The sequence below is a fragment of the Daktulosphaira vitifoliae genome, unplaced genomic scaffold (genome assembly GCF_025091365.1).
Source record: "Daktulosphaira vitifoliae isolate Bord-2020 unplaced genomic scaffold, ASM2509136v1 Scaffold_1, whole genome shotgun sequence".
Classification (NCBI taxonomy): Eukaryota; Metazoa; Arthropoda; class Insecta; order Hemiptera; family Phylloxeridae; genus Daktulosphaira; species Daktulosphaira vitifoliae.
Genome location: NW_026099572.1, coordinates 36,439,528 through 36,466,198, shown reverse-complemented (window position 1 = coordinate 36,466,198; position 26,671 = coordinate 36,439,528). Strand labels below are relative to the sequence as shown.

The 26,671-nt window shown below is 23.5% G+C and overlaps 4 protein-coding genes across 4 annotated transcripts; 3 read left to right on the top strand and 1 right to left on the bottom strand.

The window, feature by feature from the left end:
- Positions 1-327: 327 nt before the first annotated feature.
- On the top strand, positions 328-9,753 carry LOC126895752 (uncharacterized). The gene is made up of 10 exons (XM_050667948.1): positions 328-512; positions 832-1,045; positions 1,108-1,309; positions 1,379-1,555; positions 2,081-2,334; positions 2,395-2,606; positions 6,345-6,903; positions 6,976-7,239; positions 7,301-7,494; positions 9,043-9,753. Exons 2-10 carry the CDS (start codon positions 839-841, stop codon positions 9,173-9,175), a joined length of 2,202 nt encoding a protein of 733 aa, XP_050523905.1. The 5' UTR covers positions 328-512; positions 832-838; the 3' UTR covers positions 9,176-9,753.
- A 1,488-nt stretch (positions 9,754-11,241) lies between these two features.
- Positions 11,242-13,675, top strand: LOC126895759 (uncharacterized). The gene is made up of 4 exons (XM_050667964.1): positions 11,242-11,579; positions 11,696-11,867; positions 12,092-12,149; positions 13,341-13,675. Exons 1-4 carry the CDS (start codon positions 11,501-11,503, stop codon positions 13,557-13,559), a joined length of 528 nt encoding a protein of 175 aa, XP_050523921.1. The 5' UTR covers positions 11,242-11,500; the 3' UTR covers positions 13,560-13,675.
- Positions 13,676-21,716: 8,041 nt separating this feature from the next.
- On the top strand, positions 21,717-23,755 carry LOC126895757 (surfeit locus protein 6 homolog). The gene is made up of 4 exons (XM_050667961.1): positions 21,717-21,973; positions 22,803-22,838; positions 22,963-23,040; positions 23,099-23,755. Exons 1-4 carry the CDS (start codon positions 21,853-21,855, stop codon positions 23,689-23,691), a joined length of 828 nt encoding a protein of 275 aa, XP_050523918.1. The 5' UTR covers positions 21,717-21,852; the 3' UTR covers positions 23,692-23,755.
- On the bottom strand, positions 23,486-25,883 carry LOC126895758 (autophagy protein 5). Its single transcript, XM_050667962.1, has 6 exons — positions 25,584-25,883; positions 25,422-25,507; positions 25,188-25,313; positions 24,611-24,735; positions 24,149-24,349; positions 23,486-23,935 (listed from the first exon to the last, which is right to left on the bottom strand). The coding sequence occupies exons 1-6, from the start codon at positions 25,737-25,739 to the stop codon at positions 23,829-23,831; spliced, it is 801 nt and encodes a 266-aa protein (XP_050523919.1). The 5' UTR covers positions 25,740-25,883; the 3' UTR covers positions 23,486-23,828.
- Between the last annotated feature and the right edge of the window lie 788 nt (positions 25,884-26,671).

The following is a 26,671-nucleotide window of genomic DNA, read 5'->3' as shown; positions in this document are numbered from 1 at the left end:
TAACATGAAAAACAACAGAAAAATAATTTATTTTGTCATAAATCCCTTTAGATATTAAAGTTTAAATTATTTTAGGATAATTCTAGCTTTACATATTCCATTTTCGAATTTAAATCGAATGACTTTGATATGTTTGACTTAACATGAATAAACATATTATAATAGTCTGCTAAATAAAATATTTTCTTAGATAACACAGTTATAAATAATAGAAAAATTCTTTATTATCTTAACAGATCCACAGACTATATAGTCTGTGATAGATCTATGTTTATTTCTTTATTTTTATCATTATCAGAGATGATCTTATCATTAATCATTGTCAGAATTATTAAAAACAAGTATTATAAACATTAATTTAATTTTTTTTATTATAAATAATTACAATAATGTATAAGAAATCTATTTAAAATATTATGATTAGTAAACATTATTGATTAACTCGTTTTAACTTGAGAATTAAAAAAAAAATCAATTTCGTTTGTATATCACAACAATATAATATAAACACAGTAAGTCTGCTAATATTGACTATGATTTTTATTATAAACAGTAAAAATGAATACAATTATTTTTAAAGAGATTTTATGAAATTCAGTAATTAGTATGGATTAATTGTTAAAAATTTTTATGAAAATAGTGTACTGTATAACATAACACATTTTTTTTTCTAATAAAAATTTATAGTTTGGATTTTAATGTCTTATAAATTTAAGTTTATATTTTTAAATTCTATCTATTTAAATTAAATCTATTTAAATGAATTACATGTTATGTGTAATATGTTTTTCTGTATAATACTTAGCTTAAATTTTGCTCATTTATTAATAGATTCAATATGCCTTCATACACACTTCTGGAGTATAAATTACGCCGTTATTTCTTTCTGGGAAATGAGCATTCTATTTATGTTCCTCCACAAATCAAACAAAAGATATATCGACAAGAAAACCATAATTACCTCGACGGTATAAAAATTATTGGAAATATTGTAAAGAAAAATAAACCTGAAGAAATAAATTCAATTGTACCAATAATATTAAAAGTATTGTAATATATCAAAAATATATTTATGATAACTTAATATGTTTATTGAAAACATTTAAGGTAAAAAGAGAAAATATACTGACTAATGATCAACATTTAATATTTAGTTTAGCCATTTGTGCTAAATTAACTTTAAATATAAATTGTGTGAAGATGGTACAAGATGCTTATGATGCTGTATCAATAGTTTGTATCAATGGATTACAACTTTTAATGTTTGTACATTTTTGTAAAATTGTAGGACAAATTCTTTATGAGCAAGGTTAACTAAAAAAAAAATTTACCCTATAATTTAAAAATTAATTATAAATTATGGTCAAAATTCTTTTAGGTTTTTTACAAAACAAATCATCAGGATTTAGTCGAGGATTCCGCAAAGCTATTTGTGCTTGGTATTTGAAAAGAGATCCATTAAAAACAACAGAACTGGTTATAAGACATAAAAAATATGAAGGATGGACACATAAAGATATAATGAAGCTTGTTCATATTCACTCTGATGATCCATGTACTAGAATAATGTTATAAAATTTAATATTATCTAGGGGTGACAACAATTTTAAAATTTTAATATCGGCAGGATTTTTTTTTTTTTTTGTAAAACTTCAATACATATATAATATTAAAATACTGTGAATTTCCTTTATTTTTAATCACGAAAACTTAATATAACTTGATAATTGGATAAAATATTAGTTATTTTAAGTTATTTCAAATTAAAGTATTAAAAAAATGGAGGAAATTTTTTAATTTATTCAATATTTTTTTTTAGAAACTGACTATAAGCTATGCATCCATAGATAATCAAAAATTTAATTTTTTTTATTCTATAAGGATATTTAGTGTCATTATATAAATATAGATTATATATTATATAACTAAGGTCTAAACAATCTAAGTATTACAATATTGACAATTAATTCATTAGGTTATCAATAGTAAATATATTTTGCTATTGCAATTACTAGAATAATCGATGAAATATCATTGATGACCCTTATTATCCAGTATATATAATTAGGAATTGTTTTAGGTCATCAAATATATATTACTCACACACTATATGGAATGCAAAAAGTAGAGGAAATGTTCAAATCTAAATTATTAGCAATTCAAGAAGAAAATGAAAAATTTGCTAGAGAACAGTTAACATTTATTTATAATTATTTAAAACAAATAAATAATTTGAAAAAAATGGATGTGGACAATTTACAAAAAGATATTGGTTTAAATAAGTGGGGAGAAGAATTTGAAGTTATTCCACAAAAAATGCTTAACAATTCAAAAGTTAGTATAAATATATAAATGTTAGATTTAATGTTTTTATTTTTTACTATTTTTATATAGATTATTAACTCACTTGTATTACACATGCCACTCAAAACTCTTTTAGACAACACATTTCGGTTTGCAAAAAAAAAGTTATTTTTAAACATAGCTCCACAAGAAGGATTGTGGAACTTCATTTTAAGATTTAATAATGTTATGGAACTCGAAAAAGAAAAAATACATCCCATCGAGGCATTTATTCAGTTTGCAAGATATTCAAGAACAGGACCGTAAGAATTTTTATCAAATTATATTTCTATTAATTATTATTATGATTATTTATTTAAAATACCTATAATAATTAAATTATAATAATTTAAATGAAACATTAAACTCAATAATAACTATTAGCTAAATGTAATGATTATGGGATATATGCAATTATTTAAGAGTTATATTGAGATAGTTGGGAACAAAAAATTATACCCTAAAAATATTGCCACCTTGTACCTTGTATTTACCATGATGTGTTTTTTTAGCTTCGATGCGAAGCTGAGAAGGTATTAATTTTACTATGATGTGTTTTTTTTTTTATTTTTTGTGTCTGTGAACGCTTAATCTCAGCTCTCGCTGGACCGATTTTAATGAACAATATGTCAAAAGATCACAAATCGTATCTAGTCGAAGACATTACCCTCAAAAATTGAAAAAAATTCCCTCGTTCCCCGTAAACGGGGGAAATCCCCCAAAAAATTACAAATTTAAAAATTGCTAATTTTCGATATTTTTTCAATTTTTTTTACTTAAAAGTGCCATAACTTTTTTAAAAATGTTCAAATCAATATAATTTTTTTTTTATAAATATCTTAGTTATTTACCTATCATTTTATATATTTTTGTGAACATTTGACCCTTTAACAGCCCACAGGAAGGGTTTCAAAATGGTAACTTTTTTACAAAAAATTAACTTTTTCAACTTAATCTTTGAAATACTGCGTCCTTTAAACATATGTCAAATTAAAGCTTATGTCATGTACTATAAAATTAAAAAAAAAATTTGTCCTGACGACCTATCTTCTTTGCGCACATGGCTACCGTATTCAAAAATTTACTATTTTTGTGTTAAAATCCTGGGTTTTGTATTTTATTTTATCTTAAAATAACTTATAAGGGCAATACACTGACTTTCATGAATATTTTATAATTTAATTGACATAGAATAAAGTTCATAAGACATAAGAAATTAAACTTATTAAAAATTTTTTATTTTTTTCAAGTTGCAAAAGTAATTTTTAAATTTAAGTTGGCTCAAATAGTCAATTTTATCATGTAACGAAAGCAACGAATAGTTGCCCAATTGGTATCGCTTGTCTCTTTCACGCTTGGTGTACGAGGTTCAAATCCGTCTGTGGCTATTAATATTTTATATTTTTTTAAAAATAAAATAAAATTTTCAAATCATTTGATATTTATCTCATTTAGATTCAATAACTTCAATAAATATAAAGGATCCAATCACTATAGTCTCCCCTTGTGAGAAGAAATTGATATTCATGTTAATATTATTTTATTTTAATAATAATATGTGGTTCTTTTTGTGGCTAAAATTTTTTTTTGGCAACCCTCACTAGACTTACTTTTTTCAACGATACGTCAAATGATTACAATTTGTATTTAGTTTAAGTTATTACTCATAAAAATCGAAAAAATATTTCTTATTCAAGTAAAAAGTAGCTTAACCAGCTTTTTCCATACAAATCATTAATTTCTAATATTCTTAAAGTATTTATTGTCGAATTGGATTTTATATGATAAAAGTATTCAACTACAGAAGTAAATAATTTTACATTGTAATTTGTTAATTTTTTAACTCTATTTGTGTGTGCTACTACCAGTCTATAATATTCAAAAATTTTTCGTAACATGTTGCTATATAAATCATAAATTTAAAAGAAAAATGATTTTTAGTTTCACCTGAATTTAAAGATGGATTTTTACAATTATAATCAAATTTTATAATACGCTCAATTAAGTAAATCTTTTTAACAACTTTTTTTTATTGGTTTTTTTAGATATATAATCATTAAAATTAATTAAATTCTGAATATTTCCATTGTAGAATCTTTTTAAACACCAAAAGTTAATTAGAAATGATTACTATGATTTTTATTTAAGTGATCTATTACGATAAAAATGTAAAAGAAATCGAACTTCTCTGATAAATGTACTGTAAATAGTAATTATAAAATTTCCTGATTGTATATTAATCTTAACAATTTTATTTTTTTCTATTTAATAATGTCAATTTCAAACTTGCAAGTTGAGCTAAAAGTTATGGTAATAATTTCATATTTTTTTATTAAAACTTTCACTTTAAAAGACAAAAAAAGTAGGTTCAAAATGATTACTTTTAACATATTAAAAATCAAAATCAATAATAATTTGAAAACAATTAATTTTAAAAATTATATAATATATAATTAAAAGAATTACTAATCTTGGTATAATTAAGAAAATAGAAGTTGATGTTGCTTTTGTAATTATCCATCAATTTTTTAAAATTAAACACTACCTACAGATTTACATCGAAGCGTTTCTTATGATAGTGATTTTAATCACTGTCAGATTAAATCTATACTGGACCCAACTATGCAACATCCCCACTATGTCACGACCCCACTGTGATGGGTTTTTTTATATATCTATATATATATATTTATATCTATAATTAAAAAATGTCATGATTTACTTTTTTTCAAAAATGAGTTTTTTTTAAAACGCTTATATTAGTTTCACCTGTATGTATGTATGTTTGTAACTCTTCAAACGCCACGCGTTATCGCATATTCCGTCGTCTAGACTAGACTGTCAAAACGCATTCACCCCACCCCACGCCTCGCTCCCCACACGACGGCAACGCTATTCCTATAAAAATTTATTTTTAGTTATCGTACCCGTACACGCATGCTTGTCATCAATATTATGTATATATAAACAAATTTTTATTTTGACTGACCAATACCATCCGCGTACCATACGGCTTACGTATATATTCCTACCGCCGTTTATACCTCAGGTATAACGTTAGTCCGACCCGCAAGCCCACAAAACACGGCTATACCTAGTGCATGATACGTTTACGTACTTAAGTCCCATTATTTGTCGCATATAACTATTAAAATTTATATATTAACACGATTTATTCTAAGAGATATAAAGTATTCATTCCGATTACGAGGGATGATTTCCGTATCGTCATTTTTTGTCACTACCTCCACGTTCCGGGAGTGAGTAATTTGCGCGCCTGCTGCTTTTCTTGGATGTGGTAGCCGTTTCTCAGACTCCCTCACCGGAATCGAACCTGTATTCTCGTTACCCGTTACAACCATGATATTGATAGTAACTACTATCATAACATAAAACTAAAAAGTAAAAAATAAATATAGTTTAAAAAAACTAAAAAAACACGCTTTTAAAGCACATCGAACTAAAAAGTTAAAAATAATTTTTAAAATAATTATGAACAAAAAATACTAGTATTATTGTGATAAAAGTGTGGGTGCTTTGTGCCATATTTTTCGTATATTGAGCGCCCGACGCTTTTATCGCAATAATACTAGTATTTTTCGTTCATAATTATTTTAAACTTATTTTAAAAATTATTTTTAACTTTTTAGTTCGATGTGCTTTAAAAGCGTGTTTTTTTAGTTTTTTTAAACTATATTTATTTTAACTATGTTTTAGTCATTAGCATCTGTTTGTCAAAACAGATGGAGTTATCTTTTTAAAAAAAAATTGAAATCATTACTTATTTTACTAATTAAGTTGAACAAATAATTTCATATATTTAGAGGTAACACTTTAAAGCTATATTATCACTATCATATTAATTTTAATTATCTGTAATTATATCATTATACTTGTTAAATGAATTCATTTATTCTATTTATATATATTACTATAATTACATGGTTGTAACAACTTTCAGCTTCTTATTTATATAATTTATTTTAACTTTAATTTTTTAGAAATATAATTCAAATACAAAATAATATAATGAAGAAACAGGAAAATGAAAATACTAATTTACCAGATGATAAGTTAAAAGTAGTTATTAAGTCAAATAAAAAAATATTAAAACCATTAGTTGAGGGAAGTTCCAATTTAATGAAACAGAATGAATATAATTTCCAAGCTGGACCATCGCATACTAAATTTGAATTAAGTAACAATTTGAAATCAAATTTTAAGTTGAATAAAAGTGATAAAAATTCTGAACAGCCTGCTTTAAAAAGAAAGATTAAAAATGATAACAATAAAAAACAAACTAAGTGGAATGAAAATAAGGTTGAAACCAGTAAATTAAATCTTAAGGACAAAAAAATGACTTACAGTAGTACTCAAAAAGTATCAGATGACTCAAATAATTTGGACAATCTAAGTAAACAACTTGCTGAAGATCTAATTATCCAAGTTGAAAATCAGACTTCTCGGCATACGACAACAATTTTGCTAAAACCCCCTCCAAAGTTATCAGCTTCATTGATTAAATTTTTGTCTGAAGAACTAATTAACAAAACTTTAAAAGTAAATTCTAAACTTAATAATTTTTATTTATTTGTAAAGTTATATATTTAATGATTACTTTTAATTATTTAGATACTAAAACCAACAGGACGTCATATTTTAATATCATATGATAACAGAAAATATATGAAGAAACAAAATTGTGCATATTCACATTTAATTAAAGCTCATGAAGCTGTATCATTGATAACATTATCTATAATTTGGCATGAAAAATCTCAAAGCAACAAACCAATTATAGTAGGTTTAGATGATTCTGGAAAACCTTATAACCCAATTGAAATTGATTACGATAAAAATGTCACTTACTCAAATTTAGAAACTCTTATGTTTAAGGTTGTTATAATTATAAATAAAAATAACAAAAAAAATCTTATTTATTATTGAATTTTTTTAGTCATCTGAAGTTGATGAATATGAAGAAAGAAATGAAGTTATTAATCCTATACACCCTTTATCTATTATGGATTGGGCAAAAGGAAAACAAATGAAATATGATGTGTTTGTGTTTTTGGGAAGTAATAATATGCATTTGAAAAATATTAAAAAAGCTATGAAAGATTACAGTATGTACCTAAAAAAACCAATAAAGTAAGTTTTAAGTTACTGTTAGTATGATTCTTCATCTTAAGAAACAATACATGATGATTTTTTTATCATAAATTACACAATAACTAATAGAATAGAAATAACTGAAATTTTTTTTTTTGGTTACCTCTAATTTTGTATTATATCCCTAGTGCCCTGTAAAGGTGGCTTTAAATTCATAATTGACTATAAACATTGTGTAGCTGTGAAGAAAGACATCATAAAAATGCAATTAGCTAAATGTATTTATAATCCCTCTATATTATAAATGTATATTAATTCAAAAAATTAAAACTCTTAAGTTTTATATGTTATAAATGATTAAAGTTATTCTAAAAATTAAATGCCATTTATTATTAAAATAAAAAGTCCAATATTTTATTAAATTTGAAATATGTGTTCTTAATTGTAATAACAAATTTAACACCTTTACAAGGCATAAGGGATGAACTTAAAGAGTATTACATAGCTAGTAAAATAAGGATAATATGTAATTAAAGGTAACCAAAAGAAATGTTTTCAAAATTATTTTTATTCTGTTAGTAATTGTATGGTTTATAATGAAAAATCACCATATATTTAAAAATTGTAGATTCTCTTATTTTTAGTAGTAAATTAAGCCTATAAGAAATAAAATTATAATAATTCTATAATGAACATACATTATAGAAGAGATAGTAAATTTTTTTTTTTAATATTCTAATATATATACATGCAGTTTTGGATTTTTACATTCTGTCTGTTAATTTTAAAATGGATATATGCTGTATACTCCTCAAAACACCATTGTTTATGAAGAAGTGACGTGTAATTTGCTCTCACTATTTATACATACTAATATTATATTTAAGGTTCTTGAGTAAATTTGTTGAATTAAGTCATTTTTGCAAAATTCAAGTGTTTGATTGTTTATTCAGAGTCTGGTTTTAGCAAAGCCGTATTTAGAGGCAAACTCATAAAAGTAATAGTCCCTCCAAAAATTTATAGAATATATTTATACAATATATAAGAAGCAAAATCTATAGTGTCAACATACAGCCGGTCAAAATTTCTTTTTTTATTTCTTATATTGCTAGATTTTCTTTCATCATTAATATTAATATTATCTACAGCAATAAATAAAAAAATTAAAGGATTTATTAAATTTTACTCTAAGATTAACATGTTCTTATTGGTAGAGCAGTAATATAATGTACTATAATTTATGCTATAATTTTTAAAAACTAATGAGGTTGGAAAAAAAAATTTTGAAGATTTTTTAGTCATCCTGCACTTAAATCTTATATACGGACCTATGTTTATAAATATTACTTATAATGGTTAATAATTACATGATTAGTTCTTTAAAAACCCACTCTTATAATAGTTATTCATAAAAAAAAAGTAATACAATTATTTACAAACATTTACATCATTAAAATTTATGAAAACTAGACTATAAATTTAAAGATAATTTTAGATATTAATATCAAATAATAATGTCAATTTAAAAAAATTAAAATTCAATAATGTAAATTATTGGTGTTAAATATTATGCTCCTCTTTATGTAGGGTTATTGTATGTTGTCTTAACGGTAAACATTCAGAACAAAGTAATTTTGGGAGAAGTAATACATTTTTAGTAATTGGATTTGACAAGAATGTTGGTATGTTAATTCAATCATTCATTAATGAAGAATTTTAAGTGTTCAAGTTCTGAAAAAAATAATATTTAATATGAATGTTAGGGACGTGGTGTGGCGCGGTGGTCACTAGTTGTTGACAAAACTCTATTGTTAAGCCGCGCCTACCGCCGTAAGTGAACGGATGGGTGACCTTGCGTGCACTTCTACGGTGGTTAAAAAGCACCATGTGTCCCAGTGCACAAGGCACCAATGCACTTAAATTTCCCCAGGATATACCAATCCAGTTAGTTCTAACCAACCTAAAAAAATGAAAAAAAAATTTATGTTATAAAGTTATCTTTTACTTTTGTATTTTATTTAATAAAATATTGTATTTAGTTATTTTAATAGTTCTAGTTAAGTGTATAAAATTATGTTATTGTACAAAGTAACTTTTAATATTTTGACAAAGTTGTTTTTACAATATTAATTTAAGTAAACTTTTCTATGACCTATGTATTATATGTTTTATGAATTATAGTTTTAAATGCTTTAAATGTTAACATATTTTAGATTTTAAACCATAATATATATTTTTTAATTTCTGTGGAAAATGAATTTGATTAATTAAAATATATTGACAGACAATTTACCAGTATTTATTTTTTAAAGAAGAAAAATATTTAATAATAATAATGTTAAGATCCCACAATGTATTCTTATTGTTGTATCATCAGTATATAGAGAAAAATACAAGTTTTTTTAACCATTTACCATAAACCATACAAATTTATTGTAAAATAATAATAAAAAATATTGAATTATTCACAATAATAAATCAACTTGTATGTATAATTTTTCTGAAATTCTGTATGATAAGGCCTCCCATTTATAAATCATAGTAACCAATATGAATTGGTGTTAAAATAAGGTGATCCAGAAGTAAATTTTAGGGATATAGCTTAATAAAAATGTCAAATATGTGCCTTAATTAATACTAAGGTTAAATGTGTTAATATGTCATTAAAATTGTAATAAAAGTTAGTAAATAAGTAGGATTTTTGGGAAACACATGAGGTATTAGTACAAAGTCAGTCACAAAAGAAAAGTTCTGGAATAATGGCAAACAAATTATCTCAATATCTAGCTAGCTCTATAATTACATTAAAATTTGATCCCCTAGAACACCGAGAAGATATGAAAAATGTCTTCCCATTATTCTATTATCAAACAAGAATTCATTCTTTAATTGTTGCAACTTCGGTACTATATAAAAGGCTTTTTTCAAAGGCGAATGCTACAATTAATCAATCAAGAAACCGATTAGCAAATTCTTATTTGGAGAAGTTACTCTTCTTGGGAGACATTGGAGGAAGATATATGGTTTTCTTAGAAAACCGTAGTTATAAATAATAAAATAAATTATATACAATTAAAATCAATATTGTGATATTTTATTATAATATATTAATCCATACTTTATTCAATTAAATAAACTACCATCAATTATAATTTATATAAGGATCACAACCTTTGAATAAAATGAGAAATAAACCTTTCTTGTTCTCTTAGAAAATAAAAAAATTGTACCTTCCATTACTTTCGCTTTGTATGAGTGAATTAGCAGGGGGTATCACATAGCTTAGGCAAATGACAAATTATGTCCATAAAGTATGATGATTGATGAAATAATTTATCTACTTTTAATTACGCCAATAATAACACCACGATAAGATTTTTTTTCTTCAGTTGATATTTTGTTTCAATAAATGTTAAGTATCGATTTAAGTGTCCGATTCGATATCAAGTAAAAGTATTGTAGTAAATCATACGATATGATGTCGTCAATTGTTCATAAACATGAAAATTTTTATATGGTACCGGTCTGATTATAGTTTATACATATCAATAAAATAAACAAGTGCAACAATTGTTCAAAAAATACTATCATTTTGGGTCACACCTAAGCACGCACTGATTATAAATAGTGTCTGTCGTATCATATTTTATTTAATATTTTCAGTGATCTATGTATTATTTAAAATGTTATAAATACTTTAAATATAATATTAATAATTTAAGTCTCATAGATATAAATTCTATTAAAACATTGTTCGCTATATTTAAGGATTCTAGTAAATTATTTATTTAGTTAATTTAAATTATAATGAACAATTTTTTTCCTTTTGTTAATAATAACTTGTTAATACACTTATGAATCTAATGCATATATGTTTTTTATAAAGTATAATGAATATCTCAAGATTATTGTCTTATGAATATTTCTTCAATTTTAAGTTACCAAACAATTTTTATGGCTCTATTCACAATGATCAATATCAATGCATCAAAATTAGTCTATATGAAATGTGATGTTAGTATTTTACTGATTACCTTTGTATAGTATGGGCTGTAGCCCAAGCCATTTTGGACTATCATACTTAAAAAAGACCAAGAAGAAAAAAAATAAGTCTAAAGATTCAGGTATTTTTTAACATTATTTAATATTTTTAATTTTATTTAATTATTTAAATTTTAGTAAAAATATTTTTAGAAAAAAAACTACTGAATGATTTAATAAAGAATTATTTATGTTTAAGATGAAGAAAAAAGCGATGGAAGTATGTATGAAAATCAAAATATAGAACAAATACAGTTGACAAGTACACCTTCTATAAATAATTTGTGTGGAATATCTGAATTTGAAGATAGTAGTCCTTTACAACAAAGAATATCTGGTATACAGAATTCTACTTCCTTATTTATTAATTCGTAAGTATTATTATTTCATTTAATTTTATGAAATATAGAGCTATTTAAATGATACAAATGAACAAGTACAAAAAATCTATAATATTTTATAATACATATTTATTATTATTTTATTTAATTATTAATTCTTAATTTACATTTTATAGCTAATCTTACTTTTATTTTTTACTCTAAATTTTGTTTTTAAATATTTTTATATAACTTTTATATTTTGATTTTTGTAGACAATTATCTACTAGCCAGCTTAATTTTTTCAAAATGTTGGATGAAAAAATAGAAATGGTAAGATAAATATTTTGATCACAATTGAAATTGAAGAAAGCCATCAATTAATATATATATAATTGTAACACATTTGATAACTGTAATATTAAGTATTAAATTGATAATATTTTATCAGCTTAAATTAAGTTATGAATAATATTTTTTTTGCATATTGTTTGACCTTTTAGAAAAAAATTACATTTGACTGAAAACCAGATTAGGAAGAGAAAAATACATTAAGACTGTCTCATAAATTTTACATTTCATATTCTAAGTAACATAATTCTGACATGCTTCTTTTTCTTTCAGATTCTACTACTCTCCAAGAGTTTTTGCCAGCATTAACAAATCATTCTACTTGTCTCGATTTTTATACTTTCTCAAATTCTGTACTCCAAAGTCTTCCAAATCTTTTTCTACATAATCAGTCCACCTCTTCCCAGGGTGACCCCTTGGTTTTTTGTCTTCTGGCTTCTATGCAGTACAAATCTACTTGCCTCATCTTTACTCTGTCACATTACATGTCCTAGCCATACTATTTTTTGTCTTCTTATAAACTTATATATTGTTCTTATTTTCAATTCCTCTTAAACTTCATAATTAGACTTTCTACACCACTGACTTCAAAAATTCTTCTTCAAAATTTATTTTCAAACATCTTCAATTTTCTTATTGTAACATTTGTAATAGTCCATACTTTACAACTATATATGAGTATCATCATTACTATTGATGTACACAATTGTGACTTTGTTCAGTTTAATATAAGTTTTGACTTAAAAAACTTAAGCAATTAAATAAACTGCCTTTATTATTCTCACTCCTATTTCACAGGATCAATCATGTTTTGTGTTTACTAAAACACATAAATACTGAAACTCTGACTTTTTAGTAAGGTAGTGTATTTATAGTACCTGCCTTCATTTAATTTAATTGTTTTATTAAATTTACTTTGTCTGCATTTATTTATATCCTATTGTGTGTTGTAATACTTAAGTTATTTTTACTATGTCTTCCAGAGAGTCGCCTAGATTTTTTGGATCGTTTACAAACCCTTTCACATTTATGTGGTACCAGTCTAAGTTTATTCTGCAATCACTTTTTACTAATATTAGTAACTCTTCTTATATTTTACTATCACTTAATAATATTTTAAACACTTGTATTTAATGTAAAATAGTATAATTTTTAACTTGATTTTAATTATAGGGATCTGATTATATTCAATCTATTGAAGAACTACAATTAGAAAAAATGCATCGAACACAAGCAATGTTAGTGAAATGGGAACAAGCCAGAGTTCAAAATTCTCCTAAATCTTATTTAAAAAATCAATCAAATTTCTTACATAATACACTGACACAAGGTTCTAATTCAATTATCCAATTTGATCAAGAACAATATGCATTTCATACTGAATTAATATAATTGAACTATACTAAATGTCAACACAAGAAAGTGTAAGTCTTGCTGTTCTTAATATCTTAAATATTGTTTTAAGTATAGTCAATACAGTGAATGCAATGGATAATAAATAAATAAAGTCACTTATTATCTTATAATTTCAATAATATTATAGTTTCATATTGTCTGTTAATTAGTTACATATCATACAGTAATTTAAAAGTGATTTATAATTGAAGAATTGGTATTAGTTACTTGTTAATTTACCAAAAATCAAAATTTGTTTAAGTACCTATCCAAAAATATATGTTGTGAATAAAGCTAATAGTTCAACAAATATCAACAAGATAGCATAAATATTTATGAAAATTTATGGGAAGTTTAGTATTTTTCTTCCCATGAAAAATGTATTATTATATAAATATGCATGTGGTTTCCATTATTATTGAGAAGCTGAGACAAAATTTTGAAGGGCTAAGGTCCCTTAGTCTTTCCCAATGATGCCAATAAATGTTCAACATAATATATCAAGGTTTAAAAATTTAAGAAAAGTAAATAAGTCAAATATACTTTTATGTACTTCCTTCAGTATTAATTTCAATTCTTCAATTTAAAAAATGATTTTACAAAGTAAAATTGTTACTCGACTATTAAAAAAAAAAAAAATCTGTAAATTAAACTAATAAATAATATATACATTTGAATATATAACTTAAATAGATAGCTTTTATAGCTCTTTACAGATTACAATGTACTTTGTTAAACAGACTTTTTCATTGAAATTTAAAAGTTATCTTGTTTTCTCTACAATATAAAGTTACTACTATAAATAACTTTGAATAAAAATCCAATAAAAAAAAAAAGATTGCATTTACAATCATTCACATTAACATTCACATATGTCAAAATATAATTTAAAACATCCATATCATTTAGCTTCTATATGTCAATTAAATAAAAGAAAAATCTAATTTTTCTTAAACGTAACTTAATTATATAGAATCTAAAATAAAATATTTAACTCCTAGTTGTTGAAAGCACTTCTGTAAAAAAAAAACATTCACAGAAAATTTGTTTTCTAATTTTTTTTCTTGTTTGAAAAATATATATAACTATCTGAATTTTTTTATAAGTGCTATTGTTTAATAAAAAAAATTAAGTCATAACCATCTTGCATTCTAAATATTCATTTAGGAACGCATTCTAAAAAAACTTAAGTTTCAGCTTCAAATAAACTTAATCAAATTTTTTTTTTAAGTTTTAATTTTTATTTATTGAAATTTTACTAAAGCAATTAAAATTTATTAGTCATTAAAATTTAATAAAATTATTTAATTGATGTATTAAATCATAAAATTATATTAATTTTCATTAACAATAATTATAGCAAATAATATTAATGTAGATTCACTACTATGACTGATTCTCAATTACTCTTATGAGTTGTGTCAATAAGTTTAAACATGTTAGTACCTCATAAGTACACATTATTACCTTATAAGTCTTTATATATTCTAGTCATTATTAGTCAATAATAAAGTATTCATTTTTTAATTGAAATTAATGTGTTAATTAAACTAGCAGATAATATGTTATTACAGTAAAACGATCAAATTTTACTCTGATATTTAAAACTTAAGTTTTGTTAATCTTACTATGAATTACCCTATTATTATTAGTAATTTTAGTGGTGTAAACATTACTTGGTACACTAAATCCCTAACTATATCTAAAGTTTTTAATTTTTTTATGTTTGAATATAAATTATAATTAATTAATATTAATATATCAAGGTTGTTAAAACGGATGATTCAACAGATAATTAAATTATTATTATTATTTTTTTTATGTAATAAATATTAAGATTTTATTAATATTTGCACAAAAACAAAATGGTTTCGATGTTGAGAAAAAATATATTTTGATAATAATATATAACATTACTGTTACTTTCACTTCAATTAAATAATATTAAAAATATATGTAATTGTTAAACAATGATTAAATATACCGTAGAAGTTATATTTGGAGTGATTATATTATGATTCAATTATTAAGATGATTTTTTCATATAATTATAATCATTAAGGAGTGTGTGTATATATATATATACAAGTACATATAAAATAGTACAAAAATATTTGATTACTATGCTTTTTAATTCTACTTTTTTTTATTTATATTTCATTAATTTTTTCAATTCATCATAGATGCAACTAGAGGCCCTCTTAGAATTAAGAAAATTATATATATTATAAAAAAAAAAAGTAATAGTCTAATTAAATAAGTGTTTTATTTAATTATAGATCCAAAGATATTCAAATTGCATAAATGCAATTTAAGTAACAATATTTATAAAATTAAAATTTTATTTCCATTGTTTTTTTTAAAAATAACCTAGTTATTTTTAATGTTAGTAAATTACAATACTTATTATAATATCTATACATTAAAAAAATTTTAAAAAAGCATATAGAATTTTAACTATAGATATGAAAGAATTCTAATAGTTGATATACCAATTTTTAAAATTGATATTTGATACATTTAATATGAAAATTTGTGATCTTTTTAAATTAAACATTAACCATTCCTTACTTAAAAAATAGTTCTATTACATTTTATAATTTATTCATAAATTCCATATCCCCTATATATGAATTAATGATATCTATTTAACAATAAAACATGTTCAACATAAAGAAATTTTGAACTCTATCCTAGCATATCTATTAAAATATATTTATATAATTTTTTTAGAAATCTATGGAATTAATAATTTTATTTTAGGAGAAATGTAAAAAAAAAAATTATTAAAATTTAGTTGCACTTTATGGAAAATTGAAAAATAACATCAACTTCTGTTACTTTACCCCAGACCTATTTTATTATAATCATTATGATGTAATATCTACTTTTTAATCTATTAGGTTAAACAACGGCTGTGAGTTTAATTTTAAAATTGTCCAGTTACTTAATTTATATACATGTAAAAATGTTTGACTGAGTTTTTGTGTCCTAAATACTTAATTTTATATAAAACTAAATCTTTGTATATAATTATAATTAAATGACCATCCTAACAATATTTTAATTGTTGTTGTAATTATATTTTAGAATTTTTTTGTTAAAAATTAAGGTTTTATTTGTAATTAAAATGAAAAATTGATAATTGTGTTTTATACTTTAATTATATGTTTAATGTTATTTTTTAAAAGCTATTGCTTGTGCCAAAATTGAACAGAAAAACCTATATAGCTCATGCTACAGAATCAAATTACTAATTTACACACATAAACATGATACCTTACAGACAAAACTACTGATTGACTGATCTGTGAATTTGACAGTTTAATCATCAATTTGTTTGTTTTATTCATGATTATTAAATTGGAAAAAGACACTAAGTCAAAAAACTAAATTTTCAAGAGAAGCATAAAGTTTTTAATTTTATTTAATATTTAAGCTATCAAGTAATAACTAACATGATTAATTCTTGTATTAACAATAAATTTAATAACAAATAAATATCTTGTAGTATAAATAACAATTTCTTTGTATTTAAAATAAGTTAATTAATAAAAAAATTAACTTAAAAAAGTATGAGTTTTGCCAATACTATTAATTAATAGAAAATTATATTAAAGCAAATAAAATAAAATAATTGTTTAAGTATAATATTATTCTGGTCGTATGTAAACTTCCATCAAATTATTTGTGTTTAAAAGAAATCCCCTAAAATTTGAATTGGTCTCTCATTTTCCATATATAGTACTAAAAAATATTTGTATAATGTAACTAGAATTTGTTAAATTAAAACAAACAAATAAATAAACTCTAATTTTTAAATAAATTTTATATAAAAATCTCTGAAACAAAGATACTTTTTTTTAACTAAATTATAATTTAAAATAAAATAATTTATTTTATTTTATTTTACATTCTTGTGTATTTACTATATTACAAAACCTGGACGCACTCCCTAAGAAAAACCAGATGATGAACTTTCTGTTCAGATCACGTAATTTTCAAAAATGTAAACATACCAAAATCTCCTATGATTAATATTGCCACTTATAGGAAATATAGTATGAAAAATATTGTTTTATAATTATGCATTAATGACTTTTTGTTTGTTATTATGTCTGTAATCACATAAATTTCACTATCTAGCATTACCATTCGTACAATAACTATCGTATAGTAGAAAACGATAATTCTCTAATTTGCTATAACAATCCATAAAACTTCATAGATTGCATGTCACTATAGCAGTCACAGGCTCCCAGCTGCCATAGTGGTTAGCAACCTATCCATCATGTACCTTTATTGTTTTTTTGCTCGCGATAAATTTTTATCTTATCTATTCCATAGATTATATTATCTTACGTACTAATGCAGTATTAGTACGTAAGATAGGGTTCACTTGGAATGTTTTTTAATTCATGAAAGTTTTTCAAATTTACTAAAGCTTTTCAGTTCCGTTTCATCTTTGTGTTATTGATGTACCCATTATATATTTAAAATTTATTTATTTATTGTTAATTTTAACCCAACCAGTTTTTTTGTGCGGTTTGTTTTTAAATTATGAACAATATAAATGTTAATCTCCAAACATAATTGTAATTAGATCACATTTAATGCAAAAAGATAGACAATGGGGACTATTCATATAGCAAAGAAATGAATCAATCTTCTTTAACTATTTATTTTGTGAATTCAAAAGCTTATAATTTTTTTATAAAGAAAACACTTTCTTTACCAACAATAAATACACTGAAACTTATAACTTAAAAATTTGAAATTCTTCTGGGTCTTAATGATTTTTATTTAATTTTCTTAATTTTAAAATTAAAAATTATACCACTGAAGCATTAAACTAAGGTGAGTCGCAAGTATATATTTAGAGTGGCTCTTATTTTATTAACTTTCATTGATCGATCTCCATACCCGCCAATTTTGTTTTGTATTATTTGACAGTTATTTGTGTAAAATTTGGTTTTGATAACTTACGGTTTTGATTATTGTTTTGAAAACTAAACCACTTAGCGTAACAATGTATAGAATATAAATTATAGATTTTAATATTTTCTTCTAAAATGGTATTTACAAAAATTTTCTAAAATTATTTTTACTTGCTCAAAAAAATAAAATAATAAATTTATTTTTTGAATATAAATCATTCTTAATTTTCGAAATAATAATTTTACAACAAAATGTTTCGTAAAAAAAATATGTAAAGTTAAATTTTCTAAAATATTGGTCTTATGTAAAATTATAGTCAGATTTATAGTTTTGCTGTTTAAATAACACAAACGATCTAAATAGGATTGTTTAAAACTGTTTATTCAGGTTACTACGATTATAAATAGGATACAATTAATAATAAAAGAAATTAGTGATGGATATTTTGACATATTTTAAACTATCGATTAACTATTCGAATTGTGTTTATACCACTGAATATTTTATTTTTAGCATAAACTATCAAATATTTTCTATACTATTCGAATATATTGTGTAACTATCGAATATTTTTACTATTCGAATAGTTCGATAGTTATTCGATATTTCTCATCACTAATAACACCCTGTATAATAAGTCTAATCGAGTATTAATGACATGTACTAAAATATATAATTTTTTTTTCACAAAAAATAATTAAAAATTGCAGTAATGAAAAAACACAGGAAAATATTTTTAACAATATGTCCAAAAAATAATTTTTATTGCAGTGTAATTATAATAAACATAATTAGTATTCAGATGCAGATTATATAAAATCTAATTATGTAATCTGTAATAGAGTGTAAAAGACTAGAGGTCACGATTACACGTGTAATGAACTACACGGGTACTCGTGTTTTTTTCTATGACAGGGTTAAAGTCCGTGTAGTAAAAATATCCGTGTATACCCGGGCATTTAAATACCCGTGACCTTAAATAGTTATATATTTAATATAATATATATATACAGTGTTCAGTAAGTCAGGAAACGGGTTTCTATTGTTCTCATTGTTACAAAACCCGTTTCCTGACTTATTGAACACCCTGTATATACAATGAATGCATGGGTATTAAATACGCGGGTATTGTACATTGTGTCTAATGTAAGTATAACATGATAAAAAGTAATCGTAAAATGAAAAAAATGGAAAATAAATTTTAGCACTCATATTAAATGTAATGTAACTCGAAAAATATTTGTTTAAATGAAAAGATATAAAATACCATTTTTGTTTAAAATTGCCTTTTAAACAACTTTTGTACGAATCTTTTTTTTGAAAGTTAGATATTTTTTGAGAAAATTAAAAAAGCTCATATTTTTTAACTTTTGCGAGGCTGTAAAAAAAAATCTCAATTCCAATCAATGAGGACTTTTAGTATGTCAATATACATATCTTAATTCAACTTTTTAAAAAAAAAAATTTGGTTGGGAATTTTTTCTGCTATTCGCCAAAATTACTCCTTCATTCATTAACTGACCTATAGTACAAAATTCTGTAGTAGCTAAGGTATTTTTAAAAGTGCTATGAATTGTTGATAAATATTTCAGAAAATCAGCAACACTCTGACTTAAAATTTGGGCTGCTAAACATACATTCATTAGTTAACATAGCACCAAGAACATTGCAAATTACTGTATTTATGTGTGCTCCAATAAAAGTTATTGAATTAATTTTGACATAATTATCTCTATGTAATATAAAAGCAAGTAATATTTTTGTAAAATGCATAAACAATTTAATGTATACCTACAGTATACACTATATACACGTACTCTATATAAACATTATATCTTATTACAAAATTAAAAAAAAAACCCAGCACAGTGGGGACGTGGCATATTTTTTTTTTAATTTTGATGTCTGTTTTTACCGTGAAGACAAAATAAAGTACGAAATTATTTTTTTTCCATAATAAAGTATATTACATTAGATTTAATTTTAGATATATATAAAAGTGTTAGACTTTCCGGAACAATTTCAAAAGTTAAGTTCAAAAAGTTCTACTTTCCATATGCATTTTTCAGATTTGAACCCCCTCCCTATATAGGGAAATGGTTTAAAAAAAAGTATGTCGAATGAAAGATGTATTTAAATACTACTTCTCATGAAAAAATTTTATTGATCCATAAATTTTTCAAAAAATAATAGCATAATAAAGTTAAAAATTTAAAATACAAAATCGAGAATTTTCACACAAAAATAGCATTTGGTAGTCATTTTCACCGTGAAGACAAAATAGTCCAACATTTTTTTTTCCATGATTAAGTATATTACAATAGCTTTAATTTAAGATATATATAAAAGTGTCAGTTTCTGGAACACTTTCAAAAGTTAAGTCATTTTGAATCCCCCACTGTGGGCTGATAAAGGGACAGATTTATAAAAAAATACATACCAAATGATAGGTAAATACCTCACGTATCTATAAAAAAAAATTATATTGATTTGGTTATTTTTAAAAAATTAATGATAGATTTAAGTTAAAAAATGGAAAAGATATCGAAAATTAGAGATTTTTAAGTTTGTAATTTTTTTGGACATTAACCCATTTACGATGAAAATTTTTTTCAATTTTTATGTCTTCGACTAGATACGATTTGTGATCTTTTGATGTATTGTTGAAAGAAATTGGTTCAGTGAGAGCTGAGAAAAAGTGGTAACAGACACATTAACAAAAAGAAAAACACATAATCAAATTAATACCTTCTCAGCTTCACATCAAAGCTAAAACAGGTCTAATTATTTTAAAAGTATAATAAAATTTTAATTATCATTAAAATATCTGACATTTTTATAATTTCCCCAACTAGTTTATTATATTTTTTCAGATTGGTAGCAACCATGAGGAAAAGATAAAAGTTTAAAGTTAAGTTTTGTGTCTGTAACAGTAGGTACAGATATGAATAGACAAAAAAAACACATAGTAAAATTAATACCTTCTCAGCTTTGCATCGAAGCTAAAACAGTATCTTAGGCGCTTATCACAATTAAAATGTAACAAACGGCCTCAATTTCATATCAGTTCAGGACCGCGAAAACACAAATACGAATGTCCTTATCACATTTATAAGATCTATGATTATATTATATTAAATTATAATTTTGATAAGTACATGGTTCAAAACACGTGATAATTAGGTTGGCAACATATGGAGATAGTGTACATTCTAACATTGATAATTCTCCACATGAAGTAGTTGAAAATGTGCCTTAATAATATTTGTAATTTAGTTTAATGTGTATAATATTGAAAATATTTGTTCTTTATTGAAGCAAGTTGTTTTTCTTTGTCTCTTTCATTTTTCAAATGCATATTATAATGACTTCGAAAAAACAAAACAATATTAAAGACTTATTCAATAAAGAATTTGATTTCGTAAGTACTGTATTAAGCCAAGTGAAACTACCTCTACGTGTTGAAGATTCAGGTAAAAGACATGAACCATCACATTGTTCCAATAATTAAATGAACTTTATCCAATATAATTAAAAAAATTGAATTTAAACACATATTTGCTTAAAAAATGTTTTTAGATATCTATTTAATTCTGTATTTTATTTCCCTTATAGTTATATTTTAAAGTAAACATATTACTCCAAATATACTTAAATATATTATAAATTTACATAAATTTGACATATTTATCTTTCAACCATATCAAACTACTTAACCAATTTAATTTAAACATATAAAATATTTACTAAAACCAGATAACTTTTTATTGATATTGAATACATAATATAATAATACATATTTATAATTATTTTATTTAAGTATTTTTTATTAAAAAATGAAGTCAATAAATTAAATTAATCGTCTTGAGTATAATTTATATATTCAACCTTGTATGAAATGTTTAGATGAACATATAGTTCAGCTAAACATTATTTTGGCGATTTTTTTTAAAAGTAAATTTAAATAGAAATTATGTTATTAAAGTTAATATTTGAGTTTTTGTATCATAATTTAATCACTTTTGTTGTCAATAAATTCCATAGTTACCCAAAATCGTTTCCCTCTCTGTGCTACTCGTATATGCTTAGAACTTTCAAAAAGTAAGACATGAACCCAATCCAGTTAAAATATATTGTTTAGTTTACTGTATTAAGAAACTAGTCAAAGTAAAATATCTTCAAAATAATTTAAATATCTATATGCATATTTGTTTTCATAAGATACTATCATTTATATTCATTTTTAACAATATTTATTTATTTAATTTTATAATAAGATAAATTACTTACTATATTTTTTAGATTCTGAAGAAAGTGAATGTAATGAAAAAAGAAAAAGTAAATATAAATCTTTTAAACTTTTAAATTACTAAATAATTTATTATCAATCATAATAACTTTTCATTTCAATTTTATACTTTTGTTTTAGTAACATAACCATTGTTTGTTTTTTTATTGTTAGAACCAATTCTAGCTAGTGATGCAATAAACAGAGCTCAAAGTTTGGATGAACTTCATACACGTTTAGCTGCTATTCGAGGTATTTATACAATTTTATATTCTTAGAAATGTTATCCATTATATTTTTTATTTTTTAGAAAAAAAATACACTTACAGAGGTAAAATCATCAAAAATAAACTTCAAAATAAAATTAAAAGAAAGAAAAAGATAAATGAAAAGTTTAAAAAAGAAAAATATTTGATCCAAAATGAAAAAAAGACAGAAGAAAAAAATCCAATTGTAAATGGCAAAGCTAAATTAATTTTTAACAAAGTAGATTTTCTTGGAGAAAAAACAGGAATATCTACAAAAACTAATACAAACACTAAAGATGCCTTGAAGGTATTAAAATCTAAACAACAATTATATAAAGAATTAGAAAAATCAGGTGAAGCTGATAAAGCTCATCAATTAAAAACACAAGAAGCATGGACTAATGTTTTAGCAAAAGCTGAAGGTGCTAAAGTTAAAGATAATGTTGAACTTTTAAAAAAAACTGTTGCAAGAAAAGAAAGACAAAAAAAAATTAGCAAAACAAAATGGGATGAAAGGGCACAATTATTAGAAAAAAATAAAAAAGAAAAACAAGACAAACGCACAAATAATTTATTAAAAAGAAAACAAGATAAAAAAGAAAAAATCAAAAAGAAAGCAATAAAAAAAGGTCGTTATATTCCTGGTATTAACTAGTTAAAAAAATAATTGTATAACCAATATTTATATATTATGAATATACATAAAATATTTGATTGTATATATTATAAATATAACCTATGACAATTGAAAAAATTTCCTGAAATTATTCATTTCTTGGTAAACCACCAAAATCAAACTATAATTAAATGAAGGAAATTATCCAAATAACTCATGTGTTCACTCATCCATTGAACTGGTGTATTACTTGGTATACATATTCCATGTGTAAAAATATTATCTATATATAAACATACAAAATGTTTAAATTAATATAAATATATTTTTGAATCAGAATTGGTTTAAGGTGCTGCATTTTCCTGTATTTTAATCCAATATAAAATTATGGATTAAAAATTTTAGGAGGTATTACATTTTATTCCTGGAAGGTAAAAACCCTTTGGCCAGCCCTAATTAGATTATTGAAATTTAATAATTAATAATATAAAATTACATTTTTCTAATAATGGATAAATAGTTTGAACAAGTTCATTTAATGTCAAATAATTTCCATCTTCTGTAAGTGGTTTAACCAATGACTGCATCATGACTAATGAACCAGCATGGTAAAAGTGTATGGGTATATGTTTGAAGCATGCACCATCAGTTGGCTCCATTAGCTTTTTATTTTCTGACCAAAACTGATCAAACTTATCTATTTTCAAAAAATAGTATTAATAAAATCTTTTTAAAAAAATATAAATTTATAATATTGTTATTAAGCTAAATAATTGAACTTTAATTGTAAGTTGAAACATTTTAAATGTGAAAAACGAGCAAAAAATTTAAATATAAGATATATAGATATTTAAGTAAGATATAAGATATAAGTAAATTTTTTACTTATATCTTTTAAATTAAATATTATAATTATATTAAAATGAGAAGTATTTTTATAATAGTATTATATTATTACCATTTATTAATCCATTCCACAGTTGATTATGTTGATGTTTTTGCATTGTTGAAAAAATTTGACTTTTATGTTTCAATGTATCAGCTTCTTTCAAACAAGACATGAAATTTGACTCAATAACTTCTCTATAAAGAATTTTATGAAAATATTAATTTGATCTAATTATTAATACTGACTGTTGATATAGAAAACTAACAGGGCTGTGCTATTAGGAAATCACACCCTTCTACTCGATAATATTAAAAATATATTTAGCAGGAATTATTTTTTTCAACCCCTCATGTTTTTAGCAATGGGACAGCGCTAAATACTAGTAAACTTAAGTTTAACAGGCTATATTTCATGATTGAAATGTAAGATAGACAATTTGTAATTTTAAACAAAAATAATGTAACATGGAGATAAAAATAGTTTAAAGTTAATCATGGAAAACTATTTTTTTCTTTAACTCTATAAATTGATTTCCTTTATTCAATAATAGCCATATTTAGACCACCTCTAGTAAACTCCAACCTATATGACTTGAGTTAGGTTGTTCTTAAATTCAGCAAAAAAAATTAAATTATTTTGTAATTACCTACAAGAACATCGTATTAGCTGATCTTCAGGGAAATTATCAAAATGGACTGTTATTAGCCATGGTAAGTTGACTGGCCTATCATTAAAAATAAAGAGATCATAGAGAACACCAATAGGATAATTCCTAAAAAAAGACATGTAATTTATTAATAACTTTTTATAGTACAATATTCGAGCACGTAATATTAGATGGTGTCATGCTACTTTTATTTAACAATATTTTATTATATACCATTTCAGTGGAGTATTATTATATTCCAACCACATTTCTAATTCTTGTTTTTCAGGATCTATATGTTTCACAAAATGTTTTTTGACCTGAATATAATGATAAATTTTCAGAATTTAATATTATTGGTAATGTGGTTAAATCGTAAGTTTGAAAATATCTTACTTTATCACATACTAATGGAAAATAACTCATCCTTGGCACCATTAAATATATAGGTTCAGGATTTTGTAACCCATGAATTTCTTGTTCGTTTAATTGGAAACATACTGCTAACTTCCCATTCCATAAATGATGGAGTATTTCGGTATCATTAGCCATTAAATAAAACTTAAATCAACTTCATTTTATTTGAAAACAAGAACGAAAATGTGTTAACGTCATATTTAACTGATTATAATTAACAACACGGACATTTTTGTCTTCAGACACAGCCTAAATAAAATTATTATTAATGAAATGTTCTAATCAGCTGTTATCACATTATATTTTTTTAAGGTGTGATACAGACATTGATTAATAAACAAAAAAATATACATATGTTCCTTGAACACATAAAATTTAAGATATTTTACAACCTATTAACAGTTGTCTTTTTAAATTCATTTGTAAATTGAATTGGTTGTTTTGTGAATTCAGTACTCATACTTGGTAATAATAGTGCGTTTTAGTAGTATAATTAATATTATTTCTTGATTATCATATAAAATAGTAATAAAAATACCTTTCCTCTAAGTTTAAATTGACCCTATTATTTACTATTAATAATAGTCCACTAAACATTAGATGTTAGCTAACATCCTAGGGATGTATATCTTAGGTTTTAAACAAATATTACATTACATCAATAAGATGTCTTAGGAACATTTAATTTTTTTGTTGCTACTAGATAAATAATCAACAGCCCCGAACGTTTAACTAAACGTCCTATTAACATAATTCTAATATATGACTAGGCGCATTATATTGATGTTTTCCTTATTATAACTCTGCGAACTAGATTTTTCCAATTTTATTACAATAATCGCCATATTTTGTTTCATATTTTTTAAAAGTTATTTTTGTGTAATACAATTTAAGCCAAACGCTGACACTCCTTCTCATTCAATAAAAGGACTTAGCGTTCAAAAGAAATACAGCTCCTAATTATGTTCAAGCGTGTAATCAATTAACATTAAAGAATTAGATTATCTATATATTTCATGTATTTTTTAATGACAGACGATTATCATAAACCATTATTTAGTAACATG

Bases quoted from the DNA above. Each gene is read 5' to 3' on its own strand.
- LOC126895758 (XM_050667962.1), bottom strand. From the start codon at position 25,739: ATGGCTAATGATACCGAAATACTCCATCATTTATGGAATGGGAAGTTA. The intron at 25,508-25,583 runs GTAAGATATTTT...CATTATATTCAG, and splicing joins TTCCATTAGTATGTGATAAA to GTCAAAAAACATTTTGTGAA. The intron at 24,350-24,610 runs GTAATAATATAA...TTTTGAAAATAG, and splicing joins GTGGAATGGATTAATAAATG to ATAAGTTTGATCAGTTTTGG.
- LOC126895752 (XM_050667948.1), top strand. From the start codon at position 839: ATGCCTTCATACACACTTCTGGAGTATAAATTACGCCGTTATTTCTTT. The intron at 1,310-1,378 runs GTTAACTAAAAA...AAATTCTTTTAG, and splicing joins ACAAATTCTTTATGAGCAAG to GTTTTTTACAAAACAAATCA. The intron at 6,904-6,975 runs GTAAATTCTAAA...TTAATTATTTAG, and splicing joins TAATTAACAAAACTTTAAAA to ATACTAAAACCAACAGGACG.
- LOC126895757 (XM_050667961.1), top strand. From the start codon at position 21,853: ATGCATATTATAATGACTTCGAAAAAACAAAACAATATTAAAGACTTA. The intron at 21,974-22,802 runs GTAAAAGACATG...TATATTTTTTAG, and splicing joins TCTACGTGTTGAAGATTCAG to ATTCTGAAGAAAGTGAATGT. The intron at 22,839-22,962 runs GTAAATATAAAT...TTTTATTGTTAG, and splicing joins ATGTAATGAAAAAAGAAAAA to AACCAATTCTAGCTAGTGAT.
- LOC126895759 (XM_050667964.1), top strand. From the start codon at position 11,501: ATGGGCTGTAGCCCAAGCCATTTTGGACTATCATACTTAAAAAAGACC. The intron at 11,868-12,091 runs GTAAGTATTATT...TGATTTTTGTAG, and splicing joins ACTTCCTTATTTATTAATTC to ACAATTATCTACTAGCCAGC. The intron at 12,150-13,340 runs GTAAGATAAATA...TTTTAATTATAG, and splicing joins TGGATGAAAAAATAGAAATG to GGATCTGATTATATTCAATC.